At 39.7% G+C, this 13,032-nt stretch overlaps 1 protein-coding gene across 3 annotated transcripts in view; it reads right to left on the bottom strand.

Moving 5' to 3' along the window:
- Positions 1–248: 248 nt before the first annotated feature.
- Positions 249–13,032, bottom strand: part of LOC114635029 (NXPE family member 2) — an 83,135-nt gene continuing 70,351 nt past the window's right edge. For all 3 annotated transcript variants that reach the window (XM_028783645.1, XM_028783646.1, XM_028783647.1), the window contains 4 exons: positions 8,892–9,622; positions 5,913–5,974; positions 3,355–3,570; positions 249–2,708 (listed from right to left, as the gene is read on the bottom strand). In XM_028783645.1, the coding sequence (XP_028639478.1) occupies positions 2,173–2,708; positions 3,355–3,570; positions 5,913–5,974; positions 8,892–9,622 (1,545 nt within the window). In that variant the 3' untranslated portion in view covers positions 249–2,172. The remainder of the gene's footprint in view (positions 2,709–3,354; positions 3,571–5,912; positions 5,975–8,891; positions 9,623–13,032) is intronic.

Genomic DNA, 13,032 nt, shown 5'->3' with positions numbered 1-13,032 from the left:
GAGGGGAGGGGAGGAGAGGAGAGGAGAGGAGAGGAAAGAAAAGGAAAGGAAAAGAACTGGACAGGGCAGGACCTGAAGGACCTGAGTCCTAGCAGCTCACACCTTCCTGCAATTCGAGCTCCAGGGGATCTAACTAACACCCTCTTCTGACTTCTTTGACCCTTGCATTCATATGTACACACCCACACCCACCCACCATCTCCCATGCACACCCAATTAAACATAAAATAAATCTGAAGGAAAGAAAATTTAATTTTTATATTTTTATTGTGGGTTGTTTAAGAGTCTACTCCAAAGCTGTATGGCCTGACCGTTGCGTTAATGTTATAACTTTATAGTCTTACTCGCTTTCACTCACAAACATAATCCAAACATGGGAATTATCCTTAGTAAAAATATATCAAATCTTGAGAAGTAGATAATTATATTTTCTATCAAGAGAAAGATTCTAGAAAGCTTATGAAGTTACCTGAGGTCACTGGAGAGACTCCTGTATCATACTTCTTGGGTCACCTAGAATCAGAATCTTAAAGTCTGTATAGTCCCATAATGTGAAGATGGTTTTATGCAGTGAGTTTGGAGGCTTTAGACTGTGGCTGCTGAATCACAGTAGAATCCAAGCAACAACTGGTTATCAAATCTTAAGGAATTTTTCTAAGCAAGAACACTGTCATTGTGGTCCTGTGAAGTTTTCTTCTAGGCACTATCTTTTCTCTGAGCAGATCATTAAATCTATGTGTTTCTGGACTGCACATGTCTTTAAAGTAAGGAGAGCAGTGACTGGAGGGATGACTGAATGGTTAAGAGCACTTGCCATACTCCCAGAGGACCAGAGTTCAGTTCCCAGCACCCACATCGGGCAGGCCACAACCACTCCAGCTCTAAAAGATCTGAAGCCCGCTTCTGGCCTCTGCAGACATCCTCAAACACACCTGACATTCAGTAACAGACACACTCACTCATACACATAAATAATCAAATAACATTTAAAAATAAGAAATAGTGATAATTTACTACTTAAACATCAAACTTAGAAGAGGAAACAAGGCTTTAAATGTGTAATCCTCTCCACAGCCCTGAGATATATAGTGCCTAAAAGGCAAAAATAAACTAAATGTTCATCAACAAATAAACCAAAAATCAAAGTATAGTACATACACAGAAAAAAAAATATTCACTCTTCAAAAAAGAAGACATTCTCATACATTTCACATGGTTGAACCTTAAAGACATTGTGCTAAGTGAAAGAAACCAGGTACGAGTTCAGTGACTCTTATTATCTCATGTATATGAGATGTTTAAAACAGTCAAATTTATAGAGGTCGGAAGTATAGCTGTAGATGCCAAGATCTGAGGCTCAGAGGAAGTGAAGAGTGGGTGTTTAATGGGTTTGATATTTCCATTTGGGATTAATAAAACTGTTCAAAACATGTATTATAATAACGGTGGTGTGACATAGGACTTTACTTAGCACCACTGAGTTGGAGGATTAAAAGTGATTTGAATGGCAAATTTTATGGTATGTACATTTAGCTACAACTCTCAATATTCGCTTCCTCATGTGTGTAGCAGGAGATATTAGAAAAGAGACGGGCGGCAAGCTTCCCAGCTCTGCCACCAAGTTCCCACACTATGCCCAGCACCAGCTGGCCATTTCAGTCCCACTGGCCTAGCTCCCCGGCCAACCTAGAAGTTAGATATCACAATACCCAGTAACCTGGGAAAATTTAAACTCTTAAAGCTTATAATTAAACAAACAAATTTATATATCAACAATTCTCAAAACACAAGATGCCCACACAATAATTTTAAGGCCAGTTGATAATGGTAAGATGCCAACACAGCTTAGACAAGTTATCCCAATCATGCTAGCTTTTTTGTATCATATCTACCTATGGCTAGTTAAAGCCATGCTGCTCCATGCCTGCCTCCATTTTCACCTCCCCTCTCACTCTCTCTGTCTGTCTCTCTCTCTCTCTCTCTCCACACTTCGTTCTGCCTCCCTTTTTCCTGTTCAATCACAGTTCTCCTGCTACACTAATATTTAAAACAGATTGGGCAGGGAAATTCCTGCCACACATGTGTCAGATTGTATTGTCTATGCAAGTACCTATGAGGTTAGAGAGAACAGAGGTAGGGGGGCTGGAGACATTTTCTCCACCTTATGACCCTCTAGCAAATGTAGTTTAAGAACATGCCAATCTGACTTTCAATCACGCTCTCAGGTGGATGGACATCCTCACTGCGATATGCAATTGTCATGTCCCAAGCATCAATGATACCCACATTGAGGTCCCTGAAAATGTCCCTTATAATAAGATTCTGAATGCTTCCATGGAAGTCACTGAATATCTCTGCATTTTCATTTATTTCTCTGATGTTTTCCATTTTAATTATCACCTTGGTCTCGGGGCTCCGTAAGAACAGTCTCTCTATGGCCTTTTTGATGTTGATGGCCCTACGGATGAAAACGTTGATGGGAAAGGGTCTGAAGTGCTGGCCAATACCAATGACAATTGCTGTTCCACTGTCTCCTGCCACCTGGTCAATTTCCCGAGGAATATAGTTGTCATCTTTCATGGAGAACTGCTTTTTAGTAACAAAAGGATGGCTGTGTTTTTTCCACTGAACCAAAATATGTCGCTCAGTATCCAGAAGGATGTGAGTTTTAAAGAGTCCGGCTCCGTGGTGATCAAAAAATTTTAAGGCTGATGGGAAACAAATCAATAAAACTTTTAACAAAAAGACATAGCATCATTTAAAAGTGCACACGATCTGTAAAACTCTGGCTGTGATGACTTCTAACTAAAGAAGTGGTACTTAGACAAGGCAGCAAATTTACATCAGCTGCCTTAGAACCTTTACAAACTTGTGAAGATGGTCTTAGAACACATGAATAGGAGAGACAGCGCTGGTGCCTATGATTAAACACCTAAAATACAGCTTGTATTCAAACTGAAAGCCTAGGACTAGAGAGGTGACCCAGCAGTTAAGAGCAGTGGCTGTTCTTCCAGAGGATCCAAGATAGATTCCCAGCACCCACATGGTTACTCAGAACTGTAACTCCAGTCCCAAGCGATCTGATGACCTCTTCTGGGTTCTATGGGCACTGCACGCGCATGGTACATACAGGCAAAACATCCATGCACATCAAGAAAAAAAATACATAATAAACCATCTGTAAAAATGAAAACAGCTTAAAGTCAAAAGTTTGGCATATTGAAAGTAGTAATAACATAAAGATCAGATGAGAGCAAATTATATTATTGTTATCATTACTGTTATTATTATTACTGTATTATTATTAAAAACTCCCCAACATGAGTATAATTTCAAACTAAAACTGAAACATACTTTTCACAACTTTGTTTAAGTAGTAAACCCATTGGCGCAGTGTTGAATCACCCATGAGGTAAATCAGTTTTCGTGCCAAGCAATTATTTATGTCTTGAGTCGCCCTGAACTCATTCTGTTCACAATGTGCTGTAATCCACCTTCCTCTCAAAGTATAGCCACTGGGGAAGGGAGTCTTCATTCCAATCTGGCATTTCTTTTTCTTGTTCTTGGTCGCTAGCAACAACAACAACAAAAAAGAAATAAATAAAACTTCCAGAATAAGTAATTTTTATTATCACAAAATATTTAAAATCTTAAACTAGTTTCTTTATTCTCTTCTTCTCCCTCTTTTTTTTCATCCTTGTTTTCTTCTTTATGTCTGCCTTCCTTACTTCTACAAATATTTATTTAATATTAATCATGTTCGAGGGATGAAGAAAATGTTCTTACCTGGTAGCTCTTCCTGGAGCAGGGATCTGTTCTCTCTTGAACCTTTGCAGTGTTTCCCTGGGATCTATCTTGTCCCCAGAGCCACCCAGGGGGGTAAGACAGCTAACACCCATGGAGAAGAAACTATAAACAGCGGGCGAGATGACTATTTCAGCAGTTACATTGGCCTTGGTGAAATATCAACTCTCCTCACTCTCAAGCTGTTAACTCACGGAAGAGCTTAAATGCTCTTGGGAGACGAGAGTCCTATGCTCTTTGTGCTAAAATTGTGTTCCCTGATTAATAATAATGACAACACTTTCAATATTTCATTGTGTCTAAGACCAAACATGATATTCTCACTGTGGTCTGCCTTCTGCAGAAAAACAATGAGATCATGACCTGCTGTTCTTAACACTCCACTGTTGATATAGCTCAAACTGTCTTCATCACCCCATACTGAATATTCCACTCAGGAAGGTGTCAACTTGACACAGAGTAAAATCACCTGAGAAAGGAAGTCTCAACTGAGGAGCACCAGAGTCATATTGGTCTGTGGGCATGCCTGTGTTGGATTCCCTTGATTACTAAGTGATGTAGGAGGAACCAGCCCACAGTGGGTGGCTCCATTCCCTTGAAATAGGGCCCTGGGTTATATAACAAAGCTAGCTGAGCAAGACCCTGTGAGCAAGCTAATAAGCAGATTTCTCCATAGCTCCTGCAATACCTCCTTGGCTGAGAAATGAGTTCTTTGGCCAGAGGTATTTCTTTGCAGAATATTAAGCAGGCCGCATTCCAGGTTCCTACTTAAATTTCTGCCCTGGCTTCCCTCCGTGATGGACTGGAACCTAGAAGCATAACCCAAATAAACCTTCCTCTCCTAAGTTTCTTTTGCTCATGGTGTTTGTCACAGCAACAGAGGAAACTTGGATAGGCAGTGTTATATTTGTTACTTCAAAAGCACATTTTCGTCTTTGGGATTGAGGGAATGCATTTAGGGACTTATGTCCATCCATATGGAATTACATATATCAGAAATGTTAGTGACTCAGATAATTATTACAGTGATGATGAGAATTACAACAATAGCCTGGCATTATCTTGTTAGAAACTTCCCGACTTTAATAGAAATCACTGTCTAGGCAGGAGACAGGATGTGATGACAGCTCGAGTTGCCTCAAGAGATGAAGAACCGTCTTTCTTATAAATATTGGTCATGGCTAGTGGTTTCCCAAGTGAAGAAGGGTCTGTCTTTCTCACAGACTGTGAGCTGCAGGAACCATGGCTTATTTATATCTATGCCCTCCACTGGGTTTAGCAGAATAATTTTTATACAATAATATTTAGTCTTCCCTTTCTGAATTTGCTGAATGCATGAAAAGAAAGGGTAGTGAGTCCATGTGTACCTGTTGACTGGCAGAGAAGTAATGAACTTTTCTGAAATTCACTCAGATTCCAGGGTGACAAGAAACACTTTACAAACATGCTAACATTGTCCTAGCCATTTCAGTCCATGTATTAAAAAGCTGAGCCACAGAATTGCCAGCTCGTAGAATCTTAAGGGGGCCATAGTTTAACTGAAAGGAAAATTATAGTACAATGGAGACATTGTTCAATTTTTTTTCTCAACCCTTTGGAGATATTCTAGCAAAGTACCAGGACCCAACTGTTGACTTTGAAGGATACCCCTTCAAGTGTAAATACATATAGCCTGAACATTTTGAATAGAGGTAGCTATAATTCCCTAGAATTTTGTTATCTTATTCACAATGAAAATTACTGTGAAAATACTTTCTGAGTGGTTAAGAGACTTTGCTTCTCCTGCAGAAGACACAGTTCAGTTCCAGCAACCACACAATAGCTCACAACCATCTTCTAGCTCCAAGAGCTCTGATGCCCTCTTCTGATTTCTCCCAGCATTGCACACACACGATACACATACATGTAGGCAGGCAAAACACACATAAAATAAATATATTTTTAAAAAATTTTTAAATATTTTCCAAGCAGAAAATTCCATCTTTAAAACCCAAGGTATCTCATTTGTCCCAGAAAATAAGAGCTCAAAATGGTTAAGGTAGAATATATATGTCTCAAAGTAAGATACTTATTTACATTAATAAGTTGGTAAGAACACATGGACTTACTGTTGTTACACAGTGAGGCCGTGATGGACAAATTCTTCACCACTTCAACTCCTATGTTGAGCCTTCAAGCAATGAGAAGATAAGTTATTCTAACATCTGTCCAGATCTTTAAGAATGAGTCTCTGGTTAAGGTGGATTGAAGCACTCTTAATTTTCTGTGAATGTTGTTGTTATTGCTATTTTTGACACACTTAAGGCAGTCTAATAAAATAAATGGGTCACTATTTTAGAAAATGGGTTCCCTCCTAATGTTAGGGAAATCTGGAAATCCAGGGTGTCACATACCCTCGGTATGCAATCAACCAAATCTATCTGTGTATCTATGTATCTGCTGGCTACCCATCCCTAATTTTAGCTCTCAGGCATATTCAACCTGACGCATCATGAATCCCAAGTGAGAGATGTGGCCCAGCATATTTGTAGAGCACAATGTCATGTCACAGTGCCCTAGGGTTGGACACTCCTGTGTGATTGTTGTATGGCAGCTATTGCCTTTATCTTTGCCACAATAGTAATTCGGGCCCTCATCAAGCTTTTTCTGGGAGAATGTTTCTCCAGTTGAAGAGCCTCATCTCAGAATTTCTAATTCAATTGTTCCACATCAAATTCAAGAACTTGTTTTTTTCACTTCTTTGGTGAAGCTGAAGCTAAAAGGACATTCATTACTCTGACAACACTAACCTAGGTTATTACATTTTATACCTTTTATACCTTTATACCTTATTATATTATATACCTTTATGGTCCTTTGCTTGAGCCCAATCTGTTTCATTATACTGTAAAAAAAAACCCTTATATGACTTTTCTTCAATGGCCTACAGAGTAAATACCAGGCCACATACCACCTCCTATGCATATCCATCTCTCATGCTTCATCCTCACCCGTATTTGCTTCCCCAAATTCTTTGGGAATCTGCTTTCCATAGTTGAATATCTCCTTGAGAGTAGGAATGAGATCTCTCTTGTATGCTAGAATATTCCAAACGTTTAGCCTCATAAGTACCACCTCTAGACATCAGTTCTAAAAACCCAACTGGTGACCTTATCGTATGAAATCAGACTTATTTGATTAAGAATGAATTGCTGCTGGAGGAAGGTGGGACTCAGAGTTAGGGCTGACCGGAGACCGGAAGAACTGCAAAACCAGTTCTGCAGAAACCTCCAAGAAAGACAAAGGAGATATTTTCCAACACCAAAGGGGGATTGAGAATCCCAAGGAAGGGGCTTTCAGCATAAGTGAGAATAATGTGTATTACAGTCTAGGATTTATTCTCCTTCATCTAACCTAGGTAAGGCTGAATACTGTAAGCAATCAAGACCTGGCCATGTTGTCAATTTGGTTCCAAAAGCCAAATTTGAGACTGTCTTAGAATTAGGATTAAAGTATATGTTGGTTGTATAAGTATACTTATTTTAATGTGTCTTTTTTTATAATTATGTGTGCATGCTTTATTTTTTTTAATACTGTAATATTACATATAGATTTTCCGGCCGTTTGGGAACTTTGGATTTCCTGACACATAACCAGGAAACTATGTCAGGCTGGATCTTCCAATCCATGCTTGATGAAGTCTACCTTAAGAGAGGGTGAGATGTGTCCAGTAAAAAGGACAGAAATTCAATATAAATGACCCGTTCTCTGAGGATAAGAGATGGTTCTGAGATACTCAATGCAAAAATAAAAGATTTACTTCTATATCCCTTTGATCATCTTTTCTTTTTTTAGTTTTCTGTTTGTAACTTTAATTTCTTTTTATTTTATGTGTGTGGGTGTTTTGTCTACGTGTGTGTGTGTGTGTCCATTGTGGCCAGAAAAATAACATTGAATCCCCTGGATCTAGAGTTCTAGATTATTGTAAGCCACCATATGGGTTCTGAGAATTGAACCTGGGTCCTCTGAAGAGTACTAAGTGCTCTTAACCACTGAGCAACCTCTTCATCCCATTATCATTTTTCAAATTAAAAATAAATATTTGATCCATAGGACAAAGCTGTAGATCTCTTCATGCATTTTGGGGGGAAACCAAGAGAAGGAGGAAGAGAAGTGGAGTCTAGTAGAGAAGGAAGGTCAATTGTGGCCTACTTTCTTATGTCCCCATGTTTGAACTGCATTTGAACTTTAATTTCTAGGGTGCTGTTCTGTCCAGCTGCTTTCCTGGACACACCATAGAAACAAGTCCTTCTGACCGTAGTAGTTCTCGGGCTATGGGGCCAAAGGCTCTTCAAAGGAGTCATCAGGAGACAATAGCTGACCCAAGGGCTTGGAAAGGCAACTCGTGAAATAGATGTTCAGCTTGATTGACCCAGAGGAGAACAACATGAACGTGAAACAAGAAGCCAGTGAACAGGTGAGAGTCTGAGTTTCACCCTCAGAACTCTGCAGTCATAGGAATAGTTTTAAGCAAGGAAAAGTTGATATATATTAATGTATACACGTTTTGGAGACATCAACTTTGGTGTGGACCAAAGATCAAGAGAAACGTGGGTGAGGACAGAGAGCAGCACCTGAGATCACTGGTACCATCTAACTGAAGCCGGATCATAGCTCATCTATGAGAGACACCAGTGACAGACAAGAGTGAGTTCAAGAGACCATTCAGATGTACAACTTCTAAGGGTTTCTGATTGGTTGGATTAAAGCATAGAGTAAACTGAAGAATGATCCTACTCATTTAGTTAATAGTACATGGGACAGTATTTCATGAATACATTATAGGCAATACTGGCTCATAAAAAAAGAAGTATTGAATCTGGAATTACTATACACAGTGAAAAACAAGGCATATATACTGTGTAAGACACGTCACCGCTGCACGCCTCTCAGCCAGCAAGCAGTCCCAGTGGTAACCCTGAATGCCAGCTGAGCTACCTCTGGAAGATGGACCTAACTCTGACTCAATCAAAACTGACCTGACAGTTTGGTGAGTCAAAGTTAATGGATTCAACAGTTTGGTCAGATCCAAAGTCTACCATGTTTACCTCTGGAAAAGGAGCTTCTCCTTAAGACTGAGGTAGGATACATCACTATTCTTGCTTGTCATATGGGTCAAGGCCTCACAGGGAACACCCGGAAGCTTCAAGCAGTAGAAGGCTTCGTGATCTCGAGCATCCAGATACTGACACAGCTCCGCACTTGTGTTTAAGGTAAAGCCACATTCGGTGAGGACAGGGGAGGTGCCATTAAGAAACTGACCAGTGTAGATAATTCTGCCATAGCCTTGGTTCCTGGCTCTCCAGAGAGCTGACACTCCTTCACTGGGGTGCATTAGCAGGATAGACAGGGAGACAGGGCCCTCCCAGAACAGAGTGAAGCTGACGAGGTAGGTGCCATTGTTGAAGTCTGTCACCTTTCCAGAAGCACCTGCCTTCAGGGCTGGGGAGGACATCCTGGCTCTCAGGAAGTCCCCACCATACTCCTTCCTGTGACCAAAATAGTCCTTGGCCACCAACCAGACGTTCAGCTGGTCTCCCATACAGTATGTGCGCTGAGGGTTGAGGATGGTGGCCGTGCTCTGTTTGGCGCTGGTGGTGCTGCTTTGCTTGTGGAAAGGTCTGGGTGGGATCTGCTGGTTTAGCTTCTCCAGGATTGCCGTGACTCCCAGCTCTGCCTCTACTGAGGCTGGTGTGCTCTGAATCGCTTCCGAGTTCAAGAACTCCTTGAAGATGTGCCATCGGCTCAGAATGATGGGCTTGTTTAAGTGAAACATGAACTGAAGTATTGAAAAGGACAGGCTTACTAACAGCAGTTAAGAGAGTTTGCTTTCAATATAAACTAGTGTGACCCATTTTATGCCTTTTAGTGGGATGAAATTATGTTAGACACCAGATCAGTTGGTTTTCTGTTAGGGAATGAGAGGAATTGGTTTTCACATAGTGTGTCTACTGCTGCTAGCAGATACTTTCTTTTGGAATCATTGCCTTAAAAGTATGTGTGTGTGTGTGTGTGTGTGTGTGTAATATTATTTTATTATTGAATCTAAGTTTGTTCACCTTCCCATCCTTTCATCTATCATTTTTTAATGAAAATCATGTAAACATCTCATACAAAATCTGGGAAACAAAGCAAATATTTAAAATTATGATCTCGCTGGGCAGTGGTGGCGCACGCCTTTAATCCCAGCACTTGGGAGGCAGAGGCAGGCAGATTTCTGAGTTCAAGGCCAGCCTGGTCTACAGAGTGAGTTCCAGGACAGCTCGGGCTATACAGAGAAACCCTGTCTCGAAAAACCTAAAAAAAAATAAAAATAAAAAATAAATAAAATTATGATCTCACCTAAATTCCACTTTATAGTACTATATATTTTATGTTTCCTACATTGCCTCTAACTTATATTTTTTACTACATTGTAATTATAGCAAACATATAGTTTTAACATTTTTTGTAACTACACTATAAACTAAAATTACTTAAAGCTTGCTAAATAATTTTGTGATCTTTATTTTTATTGAGTTTGGCATATCCCATCAGGCAAACACCATGGACCATGAGGCCTATGATATTAAACAACCAGTTGTATCTACTAGTTACCATTTTACATAACATTAGGATATTTCTCAGTTTTTCATGTACAGAATTACCTCTTTAGGGTAGAGTCCTGGGGATGAAATTACCCAATCATACATTACAATAGTAAGTGCCAACCAGTCAAACAAGATGATATTTTCACTGCCAAGTATGTGTATTCATCATCCTTCCTTCTTTCCTTCTTTCTTTTCTTCTTTTATTTCTTCCTTCCTTCCTTTCTGTGAAAGGGTCCTCTAAATATCCCTGGATACACTGGAACTCCCTGAGAAGACCAAGTTGGCCTTAAACTCACAGAGATCTTCCTACCACTGCCTCCCAATTAAAAGCACTGCTGCAATTAAAGGCATGAGCCATCATGTCTAGCTGCCAAATATGTCCAAAGGTAAGAGTTTAAATGGTCACTAACAACATGTAAGACTAACCTTCATGCTCTGCCTGTCTCACTGGTCATTATAGCAAACAAATCAGAAGGGTTGTGACTAATGAATGACCTTTGTCTGAAATACCAAGAGAAAGAGTTAATTGAATGAACCACTTACTTACTGGTCAATAAACGCCATTGTAAGTATCTGAATTATGAATTATAAAGAAGTGTAACTCCCAGTTTCAGATCCTTTCAAGTCTCTGGAGCCTCCCCTACCTACAGAGGCCTTCATTTACCCAGCAAGTTAAAATGGCACAAAGGCACCAGGTTCAGAAATCTGTGTTTGTCCACTGGGTTTTGCTTTTTTAGTAGTCTCAATATTAATTGATGTCTGTCTGATGATTAGCTATGTTGAGGGTTTATATACCTATTGGTCACTCATATTTCTCCCTCTGAAAATTATCTATTCCAGCTCTCTATGCATTTTCTAGTAGTGTGGTTAATGAAATTGCCACTGAGTTTGGAGTTCCTTACCCATATGAACCCCTTTATCCAATATACAGCTTGCAAATGTCTCCCTGCATGGTGTACTGTTTTACTCTGTAGATTGCTTTCTTGGCCACATGGGTTTAGAATGCAGTCCCATTTGTCTTAGTTTTTCATATCCCTTTGGAGATCTATACAAAATTCTTTGCCAATAACAATGTCAAGAAACTACCCTTGTTTGCTTCTAGCATTCTGTAATTTCAAACCTAGCCTCTTTGCTTCCTCTTGCATGAATTTTATGCATGATATTGAAAAGGGCCACTTATATTATTATGCTTAGATTTCCAGTTCTCCCAATACAATTTCCTAGACTGTCCTTCTTCCACTGTATATTCTTGGCATTATTGTAGTAGACAACTGGCAATAAATGCATGGGTTTCTTTCTGGGCCCTCTATTCTGTTTTGATGACTATATTTTATAGTAGATCTAGAGAACAGACATGTAAATGCTTCCACCTTTGTTAGTTTGGAAGGTTCAGGGATTTTAATGATACTTTACAAATTTTATAGAACTTGGTCCATAGTCTTCATCACTAAAGGTTCTGATATTCTACAGGTAGACCATTAATATCCACAACTGTAGATCCATCAGTGCCTACATCCCTTTGTGTCTAACCCCTTTCAGACCTACAGCAATACTCCCACTGTAAATCCATTTCTATTCTCTAGCCTAAGTTGAAAACAACTGTACGTTTTCTTTACCGTTTTATAATTCTTTCTATTATATCATTTCCATCAGATTTTAAATCTACTTAAGTATCCCTATTACACTTGTTTGTTTTGGGGAAGCATGTGCCACAGCACATACTTAGAGGTCAAAGAACAATTTTGGGGAATCAGTTCTCTCCTTCTACCACGTGGGTCTTGTGAACAAACTTACATCATCAGTTTTGGACCTTTACTGACTAAGCCGTCCCACTGGCCCTCGAGTGTCTCCAATACTAAAGGAGGCAAGCCATTTCAACACCTTATTCTCCTTTAACTACGATCTTATTCTTTTATCCATTCCACACTCCCGCAAGTCAGGCATCTTGAGAGTTCTCTCCCATCCCTGTTGGCAGTCTCTCTGCCACCACTCAGGCATTATTTGACCTACCTAGTGTTTACTTTCCACCTCATTACTAATGATGCTTTCTTCTCTGTCTCCAGCTCACTCATGACAATGTGTCAGATTCCTACAAACTCAACTGTCTAGAACTTAAGAAATTTTTTAGTTTTAAAATCGAACATTTCTCAACAGCAGATTTGTATATTCATCATATGTCTAAGGAAGATCTCCACTCAGATGACTTTAACAGGCCCGAAAGGGAAACACTCATATCTAAATGTATCCTTTGTCCTCCAATATTATTCCTCCTACTTTACTTCAATAAGTGACATCACCATCCATGAAGTTGTACAAACCTCGTACATAGCGCCTGGTTAACTCCAAGTCCTTAGCTCCCACAGTCAATCAGACTTGCCTTCAATTCGTTAATTGCTAAATGAGCTGGCCCATTTGGAAGCTATACCCCATTAAAAGATAATAATGATTGTCTATCCCTTCGAAGCCGTTCTTCCTTTTCGTTTTTCCACTAAACCATATTGGGAAAACTTACAATGCACCAGCTAAAGTCACCAAGTCATTCTGATTCCTGGTGTGTGTGTGTGTGTGTGTGTGTGTGTGTGTGTGTGTGTGTGTGTGT

Source organism: Grammomys surdaster, unplaced genomic scaffold, assembly GCF_004785775.1.
Source record: "Grammomys surdaster isolate TR1022 unplaced genomic scaffold, NIH_TR_1.0 1164, whole genome shotgun sequence".
NCBI lineage: Eukaryota > Metazoa > Chordata > Mammalia > Rodentia > Muridae > Grammomys > Grammomys surdaster.
Note: the sequence above shows the minus strand (reverse complement) of the source record. Positions and strands in the feature narration are given on the sequence as shown.